This window comes from Gadus morhua, chromosome 14 (assembly GCF_902167405.1).
Source record: "Gadus morhua chromosome 14, gadMor3.0, whole genome shotgun sequence".
Lineage (NCBI taxonomy): Eukaryota > Metazoa > Chordata > Actinopteri > Gadiformes > Gadidae > Gadus > Gadus morhua.
In genome coordinates this window covers 17921935-17946606 of record NC_044061.1, presented here as the reverse complement: position 1 = coordinate 17946606, position 24672 = coordinate 17921935, and the positions used below count along the sequence as shown (strand labels likewise).

The 24672-nt window shown below is 40.5% G+C and overlaps 3 protein-coding genes and 1 long non-coding RNA gene across 6 annotated transcripts in view; 2 read left to right on the top strand and 2 right to left on the bottom strand.

Moving 5' to 3' along the window:
- The window catches only part of adamts7 (a disintegrin-like and metallopeptidase (reprolysin type) with thrombospondin type 1 motif, 7), an 89184-nt gene extending 80289 nt beyond the window's left edge, over nt 1-8895 (top strand). The window contains exon 24 of the mRNA XM_030376330.1: nt 4294-8895. Coding sequence (XP_030232190.1) covers nt 4294-4442 — 149 coding nt within the window. The 3' untranslated portion in view covers nt 4443-8895. The remainder of the gene's footprint in view (nt 1-4293) is intronic.
- calml4a (calmodulin-like 4a) lies at nt 8844-10803 on the bottom strand. The gene is made up of 5 exons (XM_030376336.1): nt 10701-10803; nt 10545-10575; nt 10262-10402; nt 9729-9917; nt 8844-9246 (listed from the first exon to the last, which is right to left on the bottom strand). Exons 1-5 carry the CDS (start codon nt 10701-10703, stop codon nt 9149-9151), a joined length of 462 nt encoding a protein of 153 aa, XP_030232196.1. The 5' UTR covers nt 10704-10803; the 3' UTR covers nt 8844-9148.
- Nucleotides 10804-10964: 161 nt separating this feature from the next.
- cln6a (CLN6 transmembrane ER protein a) lies at nt 10965-18317 on the bottom strand. Of its 3 annotated transcripts, XM_030376335.1 has the most exons (8): nt 18133-18273; nt 16855-16895; nt 15005-15122; nt 14808-14906; nt 14455-14643; nt 13852-13907; nt 12310-12432; nt 10965-11808 (listed from the first exon to the last, which is right to left on the bottom strand). In XM_030376335.1, the coding sequence occupies exons 3-8, from the start codon at nt 15005-15007 to the stop codon at nt 11538-11540; spliced, it is 741 nt and encodes a 246-aa protein (XP_030232195.1). In that variant the 5' UTR covers nt 15008-15122; nt 16855-16895; nt 18133-18273; the 3' UTR covers nt 10965-11537. The 3 variants fall into 3 exon arrangements, with proteins under 3 accessions (XP_030232195.1, XP_030232193.1, XP_030232194.1); XM_030376333.1 differs by lacking the exon at nt 16855-16895 and having other exon boundaries at nt 18133-18317; XM_030376334.1 differs by lacking the exons at nt 16855-16895; nt 18133-18273 and adding an exon at nt 16583-16802.
- LOC115558327 (uncharacterized) lies at nt 16847-21468 on the top strand. The gene is made up of 3 exons (XR_003979314.1): nt 16847-17818; nt 20677-20845; nt 21026-21468. It is a non-coding gene; the product is annotated as an uncharacterized LOC115558327 (long non-coding RNA).
- Nucleotides 21469-24672: the final 3204 nt, after the last annotated feature.

The following is a 24672-nucleotide window of genomic DNA, read 5'->3' as shown; positions in this document are numbered from 1 at the left end:
GAAGCCATTGTTGAATATGCATAAAGATGCTTTGATTCTTTTTCTCGTTGGTGCATGCAGGCGTCATGTTTGTGTGTTCTCTGCAATTATCTGACATGCTTGTTTTGGATATCACTGTGTAGTAGTTCTAGAGGGGCTCATTTTTTCAAGTCAAAGTCAGCTTTATTGTAAAATTCAAAATATGTGCCAGACAAACAGAGGAATCAAAATTACGTTGATTTCCGAACCACAGTGCAATAAAGACAAACAGGAAAAAATTAAGTAATATTTATCCTGTTTGTAATGAACTAGCTTAATCTGGACAATAAATAAGCAACAGGTTTTGCAAAGAAAGCACTCAATAGCATATCCCTCAGGGGTCTCTAGGGGTTTAATGACTGAAATGTGCAAATCAATAGAATCAATGGGGGGTTTAGGGGGGTCGGGATATGACGTAGGGTCAAGGTTCGCAAGAGGCATATAAGTGCAGCCGCTTTTGCTCTAGTTTGTTTTGGTTTGACCACAGAAAGCATTGAGGCAGAACTGGCAAACTCATCAGGATCATCTTAAATGTTGCTGCAGCGATGCATCATGTATTCCGTTGCATTGACAACATCGGCATTGATCAATGAAAGATCGGAGCATGCGTAGGGACAACAAGAAGAAACGACGAAGAAGAAAGGCGTCGCGAACGACTGCGTTACCGGATAAAGAGAAAGTATTTTTCTGCTTCATTTCACATATAACAAACACTGGGACAAATGTAGGTGATTTCTGTGTTTAACTGAGAGAACAGGGAGTTGAAAGCCGGGACCCTATAATGTTCAGCTACTTGTTGTAAATAATAATAATTTAAAAAAACTTTTTCTATATGCGCTTGCAGCTCTGAACTAATTTATTGTAATTTATTGAATGATTTGTACTTTTAGGGTTACGATAAGAAATATCATTTAGCGTTCACCACGAATGACTCAAAAGCAGTGCCAACAATTAAATATTTTGTCTACCATTCAGCGAACAAAAGGAAACAGGCTGATTATCATTTAGGTGGACACATAACGACATGCAAATGTAGACAGAAACATCAAACGTCATCAACACTTCCACTCAAATGGTGTGAAATGCCAACTTTCTACTCCTCATTCACATATAAGGTAATTAACATTTCCGGATATGTCGTTCACATATACTGCCCGTCAGGAGAAGAGCTGGCTAATAGCAGGCTAGAGTAGACACTTTGAACTCTTTTATCGGGCTACAGAATTATCCAGCCATTCTCCACGCGCTGTTGATCTCTTCCTTTTTCTCTTTTCAAGAAATAACACAACCTTGCTTGAATGTCAGACGCTCTAGAGAGTGATGCCTTATTGTACTTCCACCTCTTCATTTGTTATCCCCGGGTCATCGTCAGCGACTGTTGAAATATACATTTGTTGTAAAAAAAAATACAGCAGTGGCCTAATGAATCACAGCTGTGTGGCTGCAGCCAGGGGCGGACTGGGACAAAATTATCGGCCCGGGCATTTTGAACCAGACCGGCCCACTAAATTCGATAACACACCTTTTCAGTCTTTTTGGTCTCTCGAATGTCTACACCAACCAGGCTTTTAGCTAGCAGGGCGTCTGCCCTATAGTCTACTAAAAAATAAGAAGAAATGGGACAACTTTAACTTTGTTAAAGTTGTTACTTGAATTTTGACCTTGTTACCTAGTTTCAGTTACACTCACTGTTATTATGAACTAAATTACTAAACATATAAATAAATCAGTGTAATTGCAATATTACCTAAAAACGATCAAGTGCTGTACAAAAAATCCTAGCTAAAAGCCTGACTCCAACTGTGCAACTATTTTCCACATACCTCTTAAGCCATGCAATGAGTTAATAGCAATCAGTGAGAGTGGACGCATTATACACTTCCAAAAGGTGTTATTTATTAACAAAAAAAGTATACTCCACGTCCATCACAGTAATGGGTAGAGTTCATCCGACTGGGTGTGTACCTGCGTTTAATAGAAGAGAAAGACAAAAAATAGAAGACAAAGAATAGAAAAGAGAATAAATGATGAATCAGATGTTACTCTACTGTATCAAGAGTAGTACCCACTAAATTGTGAACTGAATTCATTTTTTGTGGTGGAGGTGGTGTGGTTCCCGCCGCATCTTGCAGCACTTCGCACGCCAGTGCTACCACTGTTTTCACGTCTTCATAAATGAACATCATAACATCATCATACAGTACACCATGGCACATAAATGACACCACCCTATCCTGGGCGGTGGGCTGTCGAACTAATGACTTTCTTGTTGTCGGAGTATAGGGCTATCATAATTCGGTATCTGGACCGCGCACCAATGGGCTAGCCGGCTAGCCCACCACTCAAACACAACATTAGAGTGTAGGCCAGTCATACTCAAGTAGCGGCCCGCGGGCCTTTTGTGGCCCGCGGGGTGTCTATTAATGGCCCTCGAGCTGTTTTGAAAAGTTTTTTTAATTATTAAAAAAAAAAAAAAAAAAAAAAAAAAAATATCGTGTTGGGCGCTCTTATTTTGAAACCGCGCGCCGCGATCTCAATACGAGGCTGGGGGTTGCAACGATAAACAGATAGCACTCCAGCCCACAGACCGCTCCAGCCCTCCCAAACTCGAGGCAGACAGTCCATCTCAGCAGCAGTCAAGGCCGATTTAGGGTCGTTTTAGACGCAGAGACGTAAGCACGTAATTTACACAAGGGACTTGTTTTAGACAAGTTTTGATTTACGGTTCCTTTAAGGTTCCTTAAGGATTGCGCGTGTTGCAAGGGGATTCTCCGCCAGAACAGTAGGGGGAGCAACGAACGAATCTGTGGGCGTGGAAGTGGAAATCGCTGGCTTGTTTATATTTATAATTATCATAATTCGTTCTTGTGTTTTCTTCTTCTCCTTCTTCAAAATTCTTCATTCGCTTCTGTCACGGCCTTTTAAAAATGGCGCTATTATGCTGTAAAACCGGAAATGTGAGACTCCTGAAAGGATGTGGTTAGCTGGCCAATCACAGTCTTTGCGAGCTGCGTAGGGTGTGTTTCAGTCGCATTGTCAGGAATTTTGGCCGACGCACTTAAGCAAGTAAGGGGGATATTTTACCGCGCAAGGGGGGGTTATGTATCTTACGTGCTTACGCGTTACGTCTAAAACTGAGCATATATCGGCCTCAGTCACACGTATACCGACCGGCCCCTTGAGTCACTGAAAAAAATTTTTGTGGCCCCTCATCATTTCTACTTGAGTACCCCTGGTGTAGGCTAACGGCTGGCTGTTTCAGAGTAGAGTAGGCTGAGGGCTAGCAACAGCTACAGACTTGTCTTGTATTTACAATGCAAACGAACTTTGCCATAGAACATAGGTCCTAAGTCAAACATATTTTAGAGACGTTTTAATTCATGATCAGTAAGCTTACCGTAGGTCGTTGTATCGTATCGCCACCAGCATCACTGGGCCTCATGGGTTGAGCGCATGCGTAGAACTGGGTGCTGCGTTGCGTGTATGTATGCAAATCCAAATTCTCTACCTCAATCCGCACAGTTGAGAACACTTCGGCTGTGTAAGAACCAATTTAGAGGTGTTTATTAATAAGGTGGAGATCTTTTCTTACTTTGGACTTCCGAAGTCTGTAAAACACATATTAGAAGACACTTAAAAAAAAATCGAAAAATAGTCACCATGAGTGTGAAGACCGATTGCGAGTAGCAGTACTGACTGACTGAGTAAAACTCAGTCAGTCAGTCAGTCAGTCAGTCAGTCAGTCAGTCAGATTAAGATAGGTATAGCTCTTGGAGAAAATTATGCTTGTGCCGGTGTGTTAATCATTTCGGCTGATGCGATGATGGGCCGGTACATGAAAGTGATGGGCCGGTGGAATTATATTTTCGGCCATCGGCCCACCGGGGATGTCCCCGGTATTCCCGATGGCCAGTCCGCCCCTGGCTGCAGCATGGCTGGCTGGGCTTTGTGGGACTCAAACAACTCATCACCACTAATTGGTTTCATCACAGGTTTCAACGTCTGACACCGTCTTTCACCATGTGTGAAATGAATATCTATTTACCTGTCTGTCTCGCTCTCGCTCTTTCTTTCTTTATTCGTTCCATTCTGTCTACATTTTTTTTCTTAAGTATATTTATTTGTGTTGCAGGGATATGTCTCTCTCTCGCTCTCTTTCTCTCTATTTCTGCATATGTATATTTACGGCTGCATATGTACGGTACATTAAGGTTCAGTTCTGTTAGTGGGTTATGTAACCTCTTTCGCTCTCTCTCTTGTCTCTTTATACATCAGGTGTAGTCTGTCTTGGCGATCAGCTGACCTTCCGTTTCTGCCAGACTCTGCATTGGCTGGGCCGTTGTCGCCTGCCAACTGTACAGGCACAATGCTGCAGGACCTGTGGCCAGCGTTCCCGTGGCCAAGGCCGCACGTCTCACCGTTGAGGCAAGATGTTAAAGCACGTGGACTAGGGTCTCCCGGAGCACCAAGCTGAATTCCACAGACTCCATCTGTTCTCTGACCCCCAGACCTCTCGAGGCTTCGTCTACAGCCTCATGCATTAGGCATGAAGTTGTTCAGGCACACGTGATAGGTGTGCAATTACTGTGTACCATGTTTACTCCGTGGCTTTTTGTGAGTCCTGTTTAAGAATAGTAGTGTATGGTCGCCTCGAAGGGCCCAATCAGGTGCTTTCTGTACCAATGCTTAACAGTGGAATAACAAGCTGTGGAGACAGATTACATAAAAACGACATGAATGCAGTTGTTTGTGTATTTCGCAGCATTGACGTTTGAAAGGTTTGCTCTCTGGGTATTTCAAATAATTATATTTGACTCTATTTTCTGCATTACAGCATTGGAACTAATGTAGCCATCTCATTATTGCAGTGAGCAGTTGGAGTAAGCAACTCAACCTGGGTTATTCAGCAAAGTGGTTCTACACAATATGTGGTACAGGTCTTACGGCACAGCCCACAGATGTCTCTAATGTATTTTCGAAGCCTTCAAGAAGCGGCTCCATATGTTTGACTTAATGACTTATAGGTTTTTTTCTTTGCATGGTTTTCCTAAATGGAAATGGAAAAATGGTGCTGCATAATACCATTTTGGTGCTAAAGAGTACTAAGCCTTGGTTTGGCCTTTCATCTACTTGAATATTTTTGTCTTTTACTATTCAATTGTTACTAACTGTCCAACCTTAATAGGATATTGATTATTCGGAAGCAATTACAAAATAAATATAAGAATAACAATACAATATCAAAACGCTGTCACTATCCAAAATATGCGTTATGTTCTCAGTTTTTACAAAAGCCTCAAATCAAATTGCCGACTCAATCAACACGTTTAATTTAGTCATTTTACTTTTTATTTATGGAGCTCTTTAAAACGAGGTAATTACAATCAGCACAATTTTTTTGTTTCATGTCCATCAAATAATCATCATTCATTCATAACAATCATTGGGTAACCTTGGTTCCCACCAATAACCCACTTAATTGTGAATAACTACAGGTAAATTATCATTTATTATATTGAGTAATTTAATTGTGTTGTTGATTTGTGTTACTGAGTTATTAATATTTAACAACTTAGAAACAACTGGAGATTGATATTTAATAGCAACATGATAATTTAACATGTTGACATTCATCTAAATGGGTCAATTATGCATGTGGTTGCCAGTGGTTAATTCACACTTAATATTAATCTGCTTCTATGATGACAAGAGCACAAAAAAAAACAGCATCAATAACCTTAGAGTTCAATATCTGCCTATTTGAGGATTGGAACCCGAATGATTTTTTTTTTGTATGCAGCTGCATTTGTTGTGACCTTGAAGCCACTAGGGAAAAGGATAAAGTTTGTAGAAAATACACTACAAATCTGACACACTTTTACATTTGGTAAAAATATAGACAATCAGTAGTTTAGTATTATGAAAACATTTTTTTTAACAGATAATGCAAAATCTTTTCTCAGGTATTTGGACAAAAAACACACTTTTTTGTGGTTATTTTATGTCATGCCTAATATGGAGAGTGAGGCCTTTTGCCATATACTTGCCACAGATCTTTTATAAACACATTAAAGGGTTCTCTCTGCACAAATTTACAGTTCTCAAAACTGTCTTGAAAAACTCAAAATAAATCACCTTTAGTGGATCTAACTAACTTTATTTTTTCCTTAAAAATTCCATGGCATGCTATTTTATGAATGCTTTTATATAGCTATTAGTGGGCCCCTAATACAGTACTTGAAGACATTCAAGAATTTCAGCCTTGGTGCAAAATTACAGCCTCTACGAGCCAGTCCCACATTGAGCTTTCCTTCAAACGTACCGTTTTTTAGAGGCGGGTCAAGGAGGAGGGTGGGGGTGTGGCCCTGTGCAGCTTGTGGCCACGGTACCATGCGCTCTGTTTACAGTGGATGGATCGCAATGGCGAGGCGCACACAGCTTTTGGCCTTATGTAAATATTCTTGAACACTCTGGGTGCTCCGGCAGGTGTCCTGGAGCTCTATATCTAAATAATATCATTTTATACATAGATATCTATATCATAGAATATATATTATCATCGCGGCCAAAAGCTGTGTGCGCCTCCAGACGATATTATGAATCGCAAACGACTGGGTCTGGTTCTTCCCCATCAATCTGAAGTACAGACTGAACCGCGACGTGGAGGAGAAAGGGATTGTTGCCGTGTGTGGACTCCCGGTACTTCCACAACGAGGCTCGTAGTGGGGGTTATCTCGGCCATTGTTGAGAAGGAATGGGGGGAAAGGAACGTTGGCTTTGACTCCCTGAAGTCCACATTGAACCGCAACATGGACGAGAAAGGGATAGTTGCCCGGATTGTCTCCCGCCGGGGCTCCTCTGCAGGGGCTCCTCTGCAGAGGCCCCTCCGTCGGGGCCCCTCTGTCTGGGCCCCTTCGCTGGAGTACCGGCGGATATCATATTACGTAGTTATACTACATTCTGGTGTGACACTGGGTTTAAGGGACGTGTTTAGTTTGAGTTTGTGAGGGGATCTGCTGCAAAGATCTGATCATTCTGATTATTGTTTTGACGAATCCACTACTACTGCATTGTGCAGCCCGCCCCCCCCGTCTTAAGTCGAAAGAAATCTCCAGATTGAAATGCATTGGTTTAATATTGAATTAGTTAGATATTGGAATATCTATTATATATGTATGGGATATTGCCCGACGAGGTGTCCATTATCAGGAATTATGGACGCCGCGGAGGCGTGAACCGTCCGACGCGCAGCGCGAAGTCCATTAATTCCTGATAATGGACACCTCGAAGGGCATTACCCCCTTATACCACGGTCACTTGCCAAAGAAAATAAATTAAGACCACAATACAATCCAAATATAACGTTTTTCACAAGCCATAACTTTGTTTCCCTGGCAACGCCTGAGGGTTTGACTAATTCCTGCAACAACCATTACCCTCACGTAAGGATCATATGCAACTGATCGTGGTTCACTACTCCACTAATTAGGACGGACATTAGCTACGACTTGGCAACGGGAGGTATTCTAGTCCGTCGGCTTTGACTGCGTTCTTGTTGCTACGGTTAGTCATTTTTGAGACGGGCTGATACGATACGCCAGCTCGCACATTAATTGAGAACGGTGAACAGACAATTTGACTGGAACTACTTAGCAGGTGTCCGTATATCAGGAGTTAATGCACACCCTGCAGCCAATCAGAATCGAGCATTCCTCCATACCGTGGTATAAATATTTATATAAATATAAAATTATTTAGTTATAATATAAGTAGAACATGTAGCCTTTATAAAATCGCTACAACAAGATCTGTGTCTCACCATTGACAATGGAGGAAGGCATTGTTGCCGAGGTGTCACCGCCTCGGCAGAGGGCAGTGAGGCTCCGGCGGGAGACAATCGCGGGCAACAAACCCTTTCTCCTCCATGTCGCGGTTCATGTAGGTTACTTCAGGGAGACAAAGCCAAAGTTCCTTTCCCCCAATTCCTTCTCAACCATGGCTGAGATAACCCCCACTACGAGTCTCGTTGTGGAAATACAAGATACGTCACTGAACCCGACATGTTATGCTCCAACAGCAGAACAGTAATCCATATAACAAAGAAGTGTTGCATTACAGTGTTCCCCCACGCACACACACATGTGGCGCTCGCACGGTCGTAGCTCATTGTCTCATTGGCAGGCCAAATTCTCTGGGCGGCCAAAGCAGAGAAAGGGGAGTTAACATGTCCCCGGATAACGACATTCAGGGAAATGTCCAAATCGGCGGGAGCAGGATACCTAGTGCTCGTTTTACACCTAACGCCATTTCTATACTGGGGAACCATAGGCAGGCTAGGGGAACTCATATTAATGTTAGAGAACCTCATAAAGTGAAATGTTAATGCCATGGGACCTTTAAGTAGAAATAGTCCTAATGAGCTTCCAGATTTTGTACAGGTTCATCTTAATTCACAGTTGTGGTGATTCTACCAAAGTAAACAATAGAGAACATTACAAAGCAGATTCACATTCACTCAACCTGAATTTGCCTGTAACCTATAGCCTCTTCAAATGTTTTTTTCGTTTTCTCTATTGTACTTTTTCTAATAGAAGCTAGTCATTTGGCTTGCACTGAGGTGTAAAGACAATGTAAAAGGCTTGTACAGTGCTTATTAACAGGTGAAGTATACTGTGAGACAAAAGGCTTACCGTGTGGTAAGCCATGCAGTAATGGGTGACGTTAATGTTTCTTTATCAGTTATGTTTAATTTTTTTTTCAGCATTGCACTAGCCATGTTTATACAACTCTTAATAAAGCAAAATGAAATGTTTGGTAATAAAGCATGGAATAATTTCAATGTTTTATTAAAACGACAATCATATGCATATTATTATACAGCAGTTTGACTTGTCTCTCAGTTTCACTTTTATTGAACTTTTCATTTATTCACATAACTTGTTTTAACATGCCACTATCAATTTTTTTCGATTATAAATAATTGCAACTTTTGGATGTTTGGATCCCTGTGTTACATGGTACAAGTCATGAAGCAAATCATATTACACATGATATCTAATACAAGTTGTGTTACATGGTAAAACTCACAGCTGGAACATGGAGCCTGTGCTCCACAAGAACAGAACTCAACTCAGTAGTCAACAGGTGGAAGAGTCATCATCCGGGTGAACTCTTCATAGTTGACCGTTCCATTTGATTTGACATTTGCTTCCTTGAACAAATCATCCACTAAAAGCAAGATAAATAAAACATAAAATGAATTAAGTACAACTGATTGTGCCTATAAACATGGATGGCATAGACTTTCATTAAAAACACGGCAATGGCTTGCTTCTAAACGTCAATTTCCCACAATCAAATGGTTATCTCTGAGCATAGAAGAACCCCAAATGAATATCTGATCTTGAATACAATTCATTAAGTTCACTTCCAAAGCTCTTTCACAAACAAAATTCTCCACATGGCCCCATTCATTGTGTAGACAAGTCCTAACTTTTTGGCAATGAGTGTGTGAGTTCAATCAGTAAGTTGACTTTCGTTGTAACTTTCTATTGGGGGAGATTTTTATTTTGCTGATGACCAATTCAGCGCTACTGCAGACAGAAAAAAAATTGTCCCATCTCTATTATCGATGGTTTTCCATGGGTTTGTTTTACCCAAGTCTCGAAACAATGAACACAATTAAAGCTAAACAATACTGGGGCACCCACCTTCTTTGTTTGTGAGTTTCTCTCCTAGTTTGGTGAGTTTGGCCCGCAACTCAGCCGCCTGGATGTAGCCTTTATTCTGCTTGTCGGCCATCTTCAAGGCCTCCAGGATCTCTGTCTTAGGGTCCTCCTGCTGCATCTGTCTGTGCATCATGGTCAGGAACGTAGAGAAGTCCAGCTCGCCCTGCTTAGCTAAGCAAGGACACAACACAATACACAGTCTAAAAATCTTTGATTCAGTATTAAAGTCTGCGCCATTGCATAGGTTAGATACATTATAGGGTCCAGGTCAAACATTTCCATGCTGCTGACACCAACAATTTCTCATTGTTGAATGATATTATTTATTCAATCAATGTATGGGTTTTTATTTCTGGCAGGTATTTACAGTATTACATTAGATTAAATCAGGACGAAGCACAACTGAAGTTTCTTATGAACCCCTTTGAACACTTCTATGCTTGGACGTCTGCCTCGTCATATAGGGAGTACATGAGTAATTGTCGCTTGTGTAATGTTTGGCACCAATCCTTTACCAATTTTGTGAACTTGGAGATGTCTGTCGATTTCACTGAAAGTAGGGCTTGTCCCGAGGCTGCGCATCACTGTGATAAGTTCCCCGGCCTCAATCTTGCCCTTCTGTTTCTTGTCATACAACGAGAAACATTCCTTGAACTCTACAGATGAGAAAGAATGACGGATGAATTTCTAGCCTTGAATGAAAGTCATCCAAATGATTGTCCCGATAGGAAACAAAAAACAATGACATTCAAAGCACAGATGTCGGACATTTAGAGCAAAATAATATATCTGGCTTACCATTGATTTGAGCTGGAGTGAAAAATTTTGCCTAGGAGGGGGGGTAAAGATGACCTAATCATTTCACCGGTAAGTGTTTTAAATTGAAAGTGTTCATTTAAATTGCATGAGCATAAAAACAATTAACTTTTGATAGAAACAACCTATTCCTCTTACCATTTTTGCTGCCGAAGGCTGCGTTTCCTTACAGTGAACCGTGACTCACCTGTCTCCACCTGTGCTCCAAAGTCCACTAGCTGTATGCCGTCGTGTAATTCAATAGCCGTTGCTGTGGTAACGGAGATCTACCCAAAGTTTACAGCCCTTCTCCGTTCTGCCCTTAAAGCTGTATTAACACGATAAGAACTACTTGCTTCTACTTTACATAATCTAATTACCACCGTAAAATCACCACCACTCTGCAAAGAATAAGAAAATAAATGAATTCTGAAACGTGAATTTATTTACAACGGTTACAAAAATCGTTCAACAGCTTTATAGGCAAACAAACTTGTCCCAATATTCACTGTTTTCTAACCAAAAAACAAACTATGATTAAATTGTTAGCCTAAATTTCCAGTGTCTGATGACGTTGCTTCGTTAAATGTTAGTATTACAAATATTAAAACAGTCAATTGATTTTAAGAGACAACATTTATTTATCTAACAAGATTTAAAAAAATCCAGGTGAGAAGCCCTGAACTTTCAATTTCACAACCTCTTCTCAAAACCCCAGACATCTCAAACCAAATGGGGGGGCAGCAATATCCTGGTGGAATCTTTATCTTTGCCACTCCCTTCAAAGAATATCTTCCTGTCAAGCATTATGCTTCACGACTTTGATTGAGATTGACACCAATAAAAAGCCTGCACAGAAGACCATTTAGAGTCCATTAAAAATGTTAACGAAGAACAGCACAAAGCGGGTACAGTAACCACTTCAATGTGTGGATGCCTATCCAAACATTGGTGAGATTAAAAGTTTCACCAGTAATTAAACTGTAAAACTGACCATCAGTGGCTATCTTTGACATGCAATGAGTAGTAAGACCAGGGTTCTGGGACGTAAAGGAGTCCTGGATACTTTTTTCGTAAATCTGGGTCGTTCCACAGATAGGTCACCCAGACAACAACCAGTACCATGGTACCAGTAAAACTCCCCAACAAAAACAGCCCATTGATGTCTGGCCTTAAGCCTTTACGCTGTTGCAGCATTACCATGGCGACCATGGCCACGAATATGAGCAGAAAGAGTTCAAAGATCTGTCCTTCAGTCACCAAGTACCTGTTGTGGGTAAAGAGAAACGTATTGTATTAGGGATGGTGAAAAATAATTCATTATCGATTCATGGAAGTATCACAATTCTTTGTTTCCACAGCACTTGCATCGTCAGGACAGTTCACTCAAAACATGGAATCTCTCAAAACTAATCGTCATATTGTATCACAATATTTATAGAATAGGCAATATTTCATTATATTATCAGGAACCTGCTGATTCCCGTCGGTAAAGATATGTCCATAAGGTTTTTGTGTATTAGTGTAGGCCAATATCAAAACATCAAGGCCATTCCATTTGATAGGAGGATGATATCCAAACAAGCCCATACCAATAAAAAGGAGGGGGATTAGACATGAGGCCATGAACTCGATTATTCAACTAAGACCTGCAGCCAATACCGTTCGTCATGAACATAATATCTGTCCTTTTGTCAGGTGAAGATTTATTTCTAAACTCAACTTGAAAAATAACAGTGTGGAAAGCATGAAACATTATCAGACTGACCAATAGTACAGCGCACTGGGTCCCAGTAACAGCCAACCAGAGAGGGGGATGACGTTTTGTTCTTTGGTTTTCGTAAAACATCCAGTGAAATAGAGGAAGAAAATAAGAAAGTAGGGAATATACCTAGAAAACATATTGGATTGATTAGAGACTACATTGTTGAACGATGATATATATAGTATAGCTGTTTATGCCCCTTTATAAAACACCAAATTGAATACATTTCTTTATTCCTATAAATCTTTTTCATATTGTTCTATAAAATTGTCACCAGATTCAAAGAAACCAATGTCGACCACAGTATAACACTATCTTCTGTAGCTACAGTAGAGCAAAGAGCTAAAGTCCAATACAGAATGTCCAGCCTTCTCGGCAAAGCCTTTTTATTACTTTATCTTTCAAATGTCACTTCCTCCTCTTTTTATGATCGGCCAATGTATTTAAGGTGAACATAATATGATCTTAGGATGTTCAGTTGGTCGTTCATCAGTGTTAAACTTCTGTTGTTTTTTTTAATTCGCACAGCTATTTCAAAAGGCAAAGCTGCCTAACGCATGACAAAATCTCCCCCGCAAAGCACACATGTAAGATTAACTCTGCTCTCTAGACTTGACTTATACAAAGCCTGGCTCTTACTTTTTAAAAGTATTTACAACTTATGGAGTTCACATTTAAGGCCATCATCTGGAAAGCGTTTTAATACTGGCCAAACTTAAACAAAATCACAATGAGGCTTGATCTAGCCTTAACTTCAGCCTCTAGCTCTGATATAAAATATTCTTGGTTGTTGCATTTCACAGTTATATATATTATAACCAATGTCTCAGGTTGAAAAAATGCCAATTTAGAACAAAAGAACAATTACCCGTAATTAGTTTGTAGTGTTAACTGGCTTGAAACAAGACAAATCATATCCTTAGCGGGTTATGCGCACATTCTCGAATTTGCATATCCAACATGCTAATTGAGACAATGGTAACAAAAGGGAATCACAGCCTAGCAGGGCTACTCCCACAAGGTATTCACTGCATTGTCTGAGCTGCCCTCAAGCACTGTAAGCTGCTTATAAAATAAATGGAACAATGGATAGTGACAGCCCTTTTATAACTCAAAGAGACTTTCATTCGGGCAACAAAATATTAAAGTGTAATCTTTTAGATTTTGCAATCCTTTGTTTCATCATTACAGATTCAAAGTTGTTTATAGAGACGTTCTTCTCATCAGCGTAATGAATGGAGGTTAGGCTTGAATGGTATATGAATGTGGTGGGGTATGCGGTCACTGCTACTAAGACCTCCGTAATAGCAGGATTCTCCTCATCGTGAACACGCATGTGTATGTACTTTGATGAAATTATACAACGGATTGAAATAATGGTCTTTGATTTGCTGCCTTATTTCAGAGTCTAAAATGAACGGCCCACAGCAGAGTATTTATTTAGGATTACTGGAAAGGAAAGCCGTACCATTTCTACAGAATGAATCATCTAATTTCATCTGACAGTGGTGTTCTTCAATGGAATCATGGTCAGACATCACCTACCACATTAAATGTCCCAGCTGCTCGTCATAGTAGTACAGTAGCTCAAATGAATCAATCTAGGGAAAAATTATAATAATTAGATTGAATCATAACAGCATGGACAGCCAAGTGGCAATCAATTCGAAAACAAATACAATAATAATCAATAAGCTGTAAGTAGCTGAAGATTTTCTGTTGTCAATTAGGTATCGCCCATTTTCTCTGTCTTATCCAATAGTGCCACCTAGGGTTGCAATGGCACTCTTCTCAATGTTTTGAATCATCTCTCCACCTTGTAACAAGCGTAAACCACTTGACAATCAAGCTTTTCAAGAGATTATGGGATATGTACTCGTACTACATCTGGGCTCCTCATGCACTGGCAAGGATTTCAATCTATCATGTGCCTGGCTGTATCCCATAAACTCATGAACTGGCAAAAACTTTTTTCGGCAGCATAATTTACTCTTAGTACATCTATGTTTTCCTTGCTTCCTTCTTCATTCCTATAATTTATTTTTTTCACTCTTTGGTTCTGGGTTCCATCACTGTACAAATAAAAGCTGCATCGTTTCCGACTGAGCAGAGCAATCAACAGTTTCATGAAAAGGAGAGGCGGCATACCAGTGATGCAGGCTTCAGGTCTTTGATGATTGGGTTCTCCCTGACGGACAGGTGGAGCTGATACCCACTCAGGAGCAGCCTGTGGTTGATGGAGTCCCCCACAAGGTGGATGCTGGCCCCCATGACGAGTGTGATGATGCAGAGGTAGACCGCCGAACGAGACAGCACCTTAGGACTGCGCTCCACCAGCTGAACAAACACCAGTATGTTATTGTGGTCCAGTTTAACAAGAGATCCAAAGCCGTGCTGGCAGGGTTTCAAATCTGTAAATCACTGGATGAATGTTGGATGTTTTATTTATGGTTTGTTATATGTTGTGTAGAAGGACTGCGTATAATAGTGAAAGGACATACCTTAAGCAAGAGGATGGGAGTGATTACATTGTAGGCCATGTGGAAGTAGTCTCCAGCACTGGGCTTGTTCAGGGGAAACCATTCTAGTGGAAGGACAATCTACGACATAACATTTATGTTAACGAAGTAATATAAGGGGAAGAAACACAAAAGCGTTATCATGGCGATAAGACATGGCAGTATGTTTTATATTTTACCATGATAATAGGCCTTCCGAAGTCTAAGATCCAGTTCTCCAGGGTAAGCCATAGCCATAGGTCCAAATGGAACTTTGGACTCTTTTCTGACGACGCATTTTCTCTGGAAACAATTTTTCTGTCAAAATATTTTATTATTAGCATTAGTATTATTTTCTGTGGTGAACAAAAATGCAACAGGCAATATTATTCTGCATCCCATTGACCACAACTCTGTGTAGTTCAGTTGTCTTGAATAATGCAGTTCATTTGACAGTGTCAGCCACTGTGAAATTGCTTCGAGAGGTTTAAATTGACCTGAAAAGAAAAGTCCCAATGTTTGAGTAGCATTCTGTGTTGTCCTTTTCTATATTGTAAACTTTTGTGAATCATACATTTTTATCCTCTGTGGTCGCCAAACCGTCGATCGCGTACGACTGGTAGATCCTCGAGACTCTCCCTGTAGCTCCCACGAATAATAGAAAACTACATAGGCATACACAAATAAAATATGCCTGATTAATGTTCAGTTTTGCAAGCTTCTCTCACTCGCTTCTCTCACTCTCTCTCTCTTGATCAGTGATGGAAATAACGGTGTTACTTTTATCAGTAACGAGTATTCTAATAGATTATTCCTCCATCATTATAACGCCGTTACTGTTACTTCCAAAAAATGCTGCACGTTACTATAGTTGTAGCAGTTTTTTCATCAGAAGAACTGATCTCTCTCTCTATCTCTCTTTACAGATCTTCCTCTGAAGAACTTTTTCCGTCTTGTTTCGACTGGGTTTTTGGATTGTAGGTGCCGTTTAAGTAGTAAACGATTATTAATGCTACTTTAATGGCACAGACCATCCAAAACTAGAGTGGAAACTAGATGGAAAAAGTGTGTAGTTCAAAACGTGACGCAGCTTTTACTTCTTCGCCACCTACAGAGTGTAGGTGTTATTTCCCATAGACATTTGAAAGAGGGAACCAGGAGCCTCGGAGGCGGTACTTATTCTTCAGAGGTCTTGACAATCGCATTAATGATTAGGAATGGGTGAGGTGTCGGACACACAACGACACAAGTGAGTCAACAAGAAAAAGGAATGGCGAACCCAAATAAACTAAAAATAGTCTTCCTTAAATGGAAGTATAGCCATTACTTTTCCCTCCTAGAAATTCTTGGAACAGGTGTAATCGTGAAATGCACATTATACCCTGGACTAAGTGCCTCTCCACGTCGGTGTCAAGTAATTCAAACATCTGTCAACGTTGCATTCTTCGCCATCGTCCTCTGGTGTAACTCTTATCTCTGACAGACAATACACCCTGTAAACAACTACGAATCCTCCACTCCTCCCCATGGTTTCGCCCTTGGTTCAGTGCTTGGTCCCCTTCTCTTCATCTTGTATATCTATCCTCTTGGACAGATCCTCAGTTTCAACTGCTATGCAGAGGACCGTCACCTTTACCTCCCCTCCAAGACCATAAGCTCAGCCACTAACTTCACCGTCTACCGTACAGACGTACAATCATGATGCCACCGAACTACAATACATGGAATCCTCATCTTCTGCCCAAATTCCCTAACAAACACTTGCCAGGCCTACTCACTTAATATTAAATGAGATCCCTTCAACCCAGGTCCGCAACCTTGGAATCATGAACCCCAGCCTCTTGTTCCGTCCTCTCGTCAACCAGGAACCATTCTTCCACCTTAGGATCACTGCCTGCCTCTAGTGTCCCCGGTCCTTTGCCGCTGCAGAAACATTCATCCATGCCTGCATAACTTCCCAGGCTTGATTATTGCGACGGCATCCTCTGCGGTTCACCAAATACAAACCTAAATTTCAATACGTCCAGATCCACGCTGCTCACATACTCACCTCGACTGGCTGCTGAGATCACATCACCCGTTCTTCAAAACCTGCACTGGCCCAATGGTTAAATACAGGATTCCCTTTAAAATACTATTCACCACCAACAAAGCCATTAATAAACTCGCCCCTCCCCTCTCCTCCTCTCCCCCACCAAACCCCTAACCGATTCCTCAAATCTGGACGCTCCTACACTACAAATGATCAGGACAAAGCACCGGACCTCGGGCGACAGTTCCTTTGCAGCGACCACACCCTCTTTCTGCATGCCCTCCCCTACCTCACCCGACAGGCTCGAAACCTGCCATCATTCAAACTGACCATCAGAACCCAGCTTTTCAAGCTTGCGTGCACCGTTCCCTTCACTCCCCTCCCTCCGTTTCAAAATTCAACTCGTTAAACGACCTAAATGTCTTTTATTCTTACAGGTACCCATTATATGATTTTATCCTGTGTGTTTAATGTGAGGTGACTTTCAATACCTAGAAAAACACTACACTATTTGAACGTTTTCAAATAAATAACATTGGCGACAATAATACGAACCAACATAAACATAAATTGTCTTTTGAATGGTTGTTATGGGTCCTAACACCTATCAACTGAATTTATTTTCAATATATATTTCCAATACAGTAACGCACATGTTTCAATATTGTGTTTTTCTTTTACCCGCTGTGGTCAAGTTATTCATTTTTATTCGCAACCCGAAATTTTTAATGACAATATTTATATGTGTGCATAGCACAGACTAGTGAGCTTTCCGGTTCAAGAAATATCCCAGGGTTTGTTTCTGGACTCTACAACTTTTGCAGGGGGATTCCTGTGGGGTAGTAGACCCTCTTTGCTGCTGTAGGTCAGATAACCAACCAAAAGGGGGTGCAATGCAATTCCACTGTGTGATGCATGCATTCTGCTGCTATGGTATGGTTGGCAAACAGAACATCTGGATTGACAACGACCAACATAACGGGTATGGTGCCCTTGCCAGATGTTGAAATAGACGCGCACAGTATTATTAGGTTATTTATTGAATTAAATAACCTAATTGAGTTCAACCTACAAATTCATGAAGTTTACGTTCATTGTTATTGATGTCAATCTTGAATACATGGGTAGGACAGTTAGGGGCTAGTTTAAGGAGGGTGATGGTGGACCCGTAAAGGGTTCGTCTATTGATCATCAATTTAATTGACACATTTTAGAAATAGAGATATACGGATAATAAGACTTACTAACTTCCCCTATTACATGGTTTGTTCGGAAAAACTGTCTGCAAGCACATACCTATTTTGCGTTGAAGTCTGGATATTATTGGTTTGGCGTTTTCGAGTAGCTTGCATTGTTGTAACCGTATTCTACCTTTGCTTACGTATTATCCTTGTAGACGATTAAATATGAACCATTAAATGTTGTTATCTTTCACTTCCGTGTTGCAGTACCGGCACCGCCCCCTACAATCACGTGCATCCAATCACGGGATCTCTTTTTGCGCTAGCGGCAGCAGTCGAACATTTAAGCCATGAGTGCCGTTGTTGTGCCTAAAAGAGATCAGCTGCCAGAAAGTGATTTCAGCCGCGGGAGCGAGCACAGCCTGTTAAAGCCAGGCTATATCGCCTCGAAACGTGTGTGCGGCAGCAAAGTCAGATCAATCATACTAGTCAATAGCACTACAGGACTATTGTCCGCTGTATTAACACAGATATGTATTTTAAGGTGACAAGTCATCGACGTTGTACGGGGATCGACGTCTGATCAGTCATAGGCTACTATTATCAATAGCACTATTGTCCGTGAGTCACTTATCCTTCTTAATGTTTCTAAACCACTGTAATCGTAATTATTTCTGTGTGTCTATTTTATACAATAAAACATGTATTTTCTTACTATGCATTGTTTTCCCAGATTATAGATTTTTGAAGAAGATTTTTTTTTCTTCTCAAAATGAATTGAAAACATTCATGAGTAGGTCCTATCACATTAAATAGATTAGGGTTCAAACTGACACTATGACATTCATGTGGGCTATGTGGGGTAGATAAGAACAAATCCAGTCTCTTTTGTCAGCTGTAATACGTTATAAAGCGAAAATATGACACATTGGAGACCTTTTCCTCCTGCCAGAAAATTATCTCAAGCCCTCTCTTGGTACTGAAATGTTTTATATGCCTTAAAATGAGTTGAGAACATTCATGAGTATCAAATTACATAGATTATATCTCATCCAGTGTCTATTACCAGCTGAAACACCTTCACATGGGCAAATATAAGACATTTCAGGCGTTTCCCTCCTGCCAGAAAATGATCTCAAGCCGAATCTTGGTACTGAAATGTTTTATATGCCTTAAAATGAGTTGATAACATTCATGAGTATCCCATTACATAGATTATATCCCATCCAGTGTCTATTACCAGCTGGAACACCTTCACATGGGAAAATATAAGACATTTCAGACGTTTCCCTCCTGCCAGAAAATTATCTGAAGCCGAATCTTGGTACTGAAATGTTTTATATGCCTTAAAATGAGTTGATAACATTCATGAGTATCACATTACACATTACATAGATTATATCCCATCCAATGTCTATTACCATCTGAAACACCTTCACATGGGAAAATATAAGACATTTCAGACGTTTCCCTCCTGCCAGAAAATGATCTGAAGCCGAATATTGGTACTGAAATGTTTTATATGTCTTAAAATGAGTTGAGAACATTCATGAATATCAAATTACATAGATTATATCCCATCCAGTGTCTATTACCAGCTGAAACACCTTCACATGGGCAAATATAAGACATTTCAGTCGTTTCCCTCCTGCCAGAAAATGATCTCAAGCCGATTCTTGGTACTGAAATGTTTTATATGCCTTAAATTGAGTTGAGAACATTCATGAGTATCAAATTACATAGATTATATCTCCTCCAGTGTCTATTACCAGCTGAAACACCTTCACATGGGCAAATATAAGACATTTCAGTCGTTTCCCTCCTGCCAGAAAATGATCTCAAGACGAATCTTGGTACTGAAATGTTAAAGCTAGGCTATATCGCCTCGAAACGTGTGTGCGGCAGCAAAGTGATCAGTCATACTAGTCAATAACACTACAGGACTATTGTCCGCTGTATTAACACAGATATGTATTTTAAGGTGACAAGACATCGACGTTTTTCGGGTCGACATTCCCACACGTGTCTCTCGTGGATTTTTGTTGTGAAACAAACATCCACGAATATTTGAATATTCACGATCAAATATTTATATTTTCATAATGGTTGCTTTGCAAGGACTCAGTTGAAAGGGAGATTTTCAAGCGATTCAATATTTATTGTTAACTCATGATTAATCGCGAGTAATGGCGATTAATCGCAATATCTTTTATAGGCTAAATATCCCTTGATTTCTTTGTCCCATTAATTTTTCTCATTTTAATGCTCTTATCAACATGGAGAAGTGCATCGGCTTGCCTTGTGCAAATGTTTTTTTATGGATAACAACTTTGGATAACAAAAGATTATTATTATTTTTTTAATCAATAAAAAGATTGCGTTAATCGCGCGATAAAAAAATTAACTCTGTTAAAATTGGTTTGCGTTAACGCCGATAATAACGCGTTTAACTGACAGCACTTACGGGAATAAACGTTAATAAACACTAATAAACAAAGTTTAATGAAAATAATTGTGCTTATAGAGTTGCAAATCTGGGCCATTGTTTTGCTCCTTGAGTGTACGGTTTTGATAATTGTGTGACATTTTTGATTTTAGTTTTTATGCAATCGAAAAAATAATAATTAATGTCTTAAAAAACATGCTAATTTTTTTCCAGAGCACTGTCTAAGTTGGTCAAGGACAAACCCCAAGATTGGGACAAGCATTTGGACGCTGTCATGTTCGGCTTAAGAACCAAGCGCCAGTTGACTACCAAATTTTCGCCATATTTTTTAATGTTTGGCAGGGAGGCGAGGTACCCATGTCAAGTACCTGCTGAATACAGGGTGAGTTTCACCTGAAAATTATTTGAATTCATAAAATTGTAAATTTCTGCTATAATGAAAAACATTGTGTTGTGTTGTAATGTTTGAAGAAAAAAGAAAAAACAACAAGTTCAATGCGATAGGAACACAAAGGATATATCAAAACACTACAAGGCTTCTAGAATCAGAATCATGTTATAGGTTGACAGCAGTGTTGAACAAACCATGTCTGTGGAAGAGGTCACTGAAGAGGCACTGAAGCTGTGAGACGTCCTTCAAAATGCAATCAAAAACAGTGACCTCAAACAAAGACAATTAAAAAATAAAGAGAAGGCCACCAACATCTTCAAGATAGGGATGAAAGTGTGGAGGTTAAATGTGAGGAGCCAGCAGAGGAAAGGGGGGAAATTGGATCCACAACTCCTTGGACCTTACATAATCTCCACTATCCAGGGAAAAAATGTTGATCTTGTGGACAGCCGGGGAGTGGTGTTCCCCAAAATCAATTCTGATCACCTAGCTCGGTACATAGAGGAGAAGCCTAGGGTTCCACATAAGTGCGCTGTTCCATCCTCCACTGTGCCCCCCTCCACCTCAACTGTGCCCACTTCCCCTGTGCCCCCCTCCACCTCAATTGTGCCCACTTCCCCTGTGCCCCCCTCCACCTCAATTGTGCCCACTTCCCCTGTGCCCCCCTCCACTTCCACTGTGCCCCCCTCCACTTCCCCTGTGCCCCCCTGCACTTCCACTGTGCCCCCCTGCACTTCCACTGTGCCCCCCTCCACTTCCCCTGTGCCCCCCCTGCACTTCCACTGTGCCCCCCTCCACTTCCACTGTGCCCCCCTCCACCTCCACTGTGCCCCCCTCCATCTCAACTGTGCCCCCCTGCACTTCCACTGTGCCCCCCTCCACTTCCACTGTGCCCGCCTCCACTTCCACTGTGCCCCCCTCCACTTCCACTGTGCCCCCCTCCAGGCCCGGTTCTACGGGGGTGCATAAGCATGCATTGCACCCCCCAAAAAAATGTTTGCACCCTCAATTGAAAAAAAAAAAAAATTAGATAAATATGATAAAAATAATAAAATACTTGCTCACAAAACAAATTGTAATGAAACTTGTGACAATTTCCATTAAATACCGTTGAGATATGAGCATCCAACATCACTCTGACCGCTCAGTGGTGATCTATTTTTGTTGCCGGAAGCAATTTCATTCGTTTATATGATTAAATACCAAACTACGGAAGAGGATTAGGGCCACACATGTAAAAAAAAATTAAGTTCTGACTTTATTCTCAGAATTCTGAGAAAAAAGTCAGAATACTGACTTTAATCTCAGAATTCTGAGAATAAAGTCAGAATTCTGACATTAATCTCAGAATTCTGACATTAATCTCAGAATTCTGAGATAAAAAGTCAGAATTCTGACATTAATCTCAGAATTCTGAGATTAAAGTCAGAATTCTGACTTTAATCTCAGAATTCTGAGATAAAAAGTCAGAATTCTGACATTAATCTCAGAATTCTGAGATTAAAGTCAGAATTCTGACTTTAATCTCAGAATTCTGAGAAAAAAGTCAGAATTCTGACATTAATCTCAGAATTCTGAGAAAAAAGTCAGAATTCTGACTTTAAAGTCAGAACTACGGGTATCTGTAAGGACCAACCTCCGTGGGAGAGACACTTTGCTTTATGCAGTAGGAGGAAACCTATGGAAGTCCAAGAAAGCCACAATCCGGCCCTAGAATGGCGCGGTAAAAGTGCACGTCCCATAGCCAACTCACCAAGCTCACCAAGTCCAGTATTCAGAATTCAAAGCATTTATTCACAAATACGTTCTATTTTTTTGACAAGCGGAGCCGACAGTCCTGTGCAAGTATGCACATTAGCCATGTGCGCCATACAGAAGATAGACGCAATGTATAGAACTGATTGTTGTGCATTGTTGTGGATATGTAGGCTGGTTAGTTGTGGTTGTTTGTGGTCTTAGTGAAACAGCTTTGCCTTGGAGTTGGAGAAGTTGGAGTGATTGTGTGAATGTGCGAGAGAGAGCGCACCTGCCGTGGCGATGTTGGGCTTGTTGTTGGCTTATATGTGATCAATGATGTATCTGTCTGATCGTATTAGCTGTAGATGGATGGTTAAATAATGTCACAAGAACGGTCATACTGCAAGCTCTTATTTGCAAATGCACTGATTGTGTGCCTGTCTCCGATATGCTATATACCTGGCATTTATTCAGTTCATGTTCTTCTGAGTGCGCAAGAACTGTGCCAATTATTGTCGTGTTTGCATTGTAATGCACAACTTTGCCCCTCCCTGTTATAAAATAACGTGCATCCCAACAACTTTAGCCAATGCAGGCTCCTATTGCTATACCAGTGTGTTTAACGTGTGTGTGTGTGTGTGTGTGTGTGTGTGTGTGTGTGTGTGTGTGTGTGTGTGTGTGTGTGTGTGTGTGTGTGTGTGTGTGTGTGTGTGTGTGTGTGTGTGTGTGTGTGTGTGTGTTGTCATGTAGGCTATAGATATAGATTTATTGTCTTGGCTTGCTTGCATCCATGAAATATTGTAATGTTATGGCCTAGCTGGCTACTGCATATCGAGAACAATCTGGGGATGAGGGCATCCCCGAATATTGACGGGTATTTCGAACACTGCCATCTCAATATATAGCCTAACATATACAAATATATCAGTGTACTAGACACAAATGTATTTTCCACTAGCTAATGGTGGTCATTACATTGTAGTGAAACTAGTAAAGACAACACAGCTTTATGTTACGGCGAAACATGGAGGCACTGCAGCTCTAGTCTCGACAATGCGTTACTTTAGTCTGGTATTTCTCTTCACTGATTGGTTAGACAGCCTTCAAACTTAGTGGTCAAGCTAAGAAGAGGGAGGGCTCGTTCTGCATACCTAATAGCCGGAGTGAATAACTAATAGCCGGAGTTAATAACTAATAGCCGGAGTGAATGACTAATAGCCGCGGCTATTAGTCATTCAAAACCGTACGGAATTCTTGCCAAACCGCACAGGTTTTGCACTTTTACCGCGCCATTCTAGGGCCGGATTGTGGCCTTCTTGTCTTTCCATAGGTTTCCTCCTACTGCATAAAGCAAAGTGTCTCTCCCACGGAAGTTGGTCCTTACAAATACCCGTAGTTCTGACTTTAAAGTCAGAATTCTGACTTTTTTCTCAGAATTCTGAGATTAATGTCAGAATTCTGACTTTAATCTCAGAATTCTGAGAAAAAAGTCAGAATTCTGAGATTAAAGTCAGAATTCTGACTTTTTTTCTCGGAATTCTGAGATTAATGTCAGAATTCTGACTTTATTCTCAGAATTCTGAGATTAAAGTCAGAATTCTGACTTTTTTCTCAGAATTCTGAGAATAAAGTCAGAACTTAATTTTTTTTTACATGTGTGGCCCTAATCCTCTTCCGTACCAAACAAATCACAATCTATTGTCAATTATTATTATTAACAGTAAATTTTACTAGTATAACTGTTGTATAAAGCAATATCACACTCGAGGTCGCAATGTTGTCGCTCTATATCAGCGCTGCTGTGATTGGCCGCTGGCCGGCATCGTGTGTCATGCCGGCGTCGTGTGCAAAATGCACGCACCCATATAGTATATCTATGGTGCGCAAGGTAGTGACGTTGAACTTCTTCGGCAGCAACAGTTATATATCCGTTGGATATCCGTTGGATATCCAATACATGTATTAAATGTATTATGTTCATGAGAACCAATATTTCTTTTTATTGTATTTATTTACAATCGTGTTAACTTTATTATACTGATTACTTTTTGTTCAAAGTTCAAAGTCTGAAAGTGTTCTTT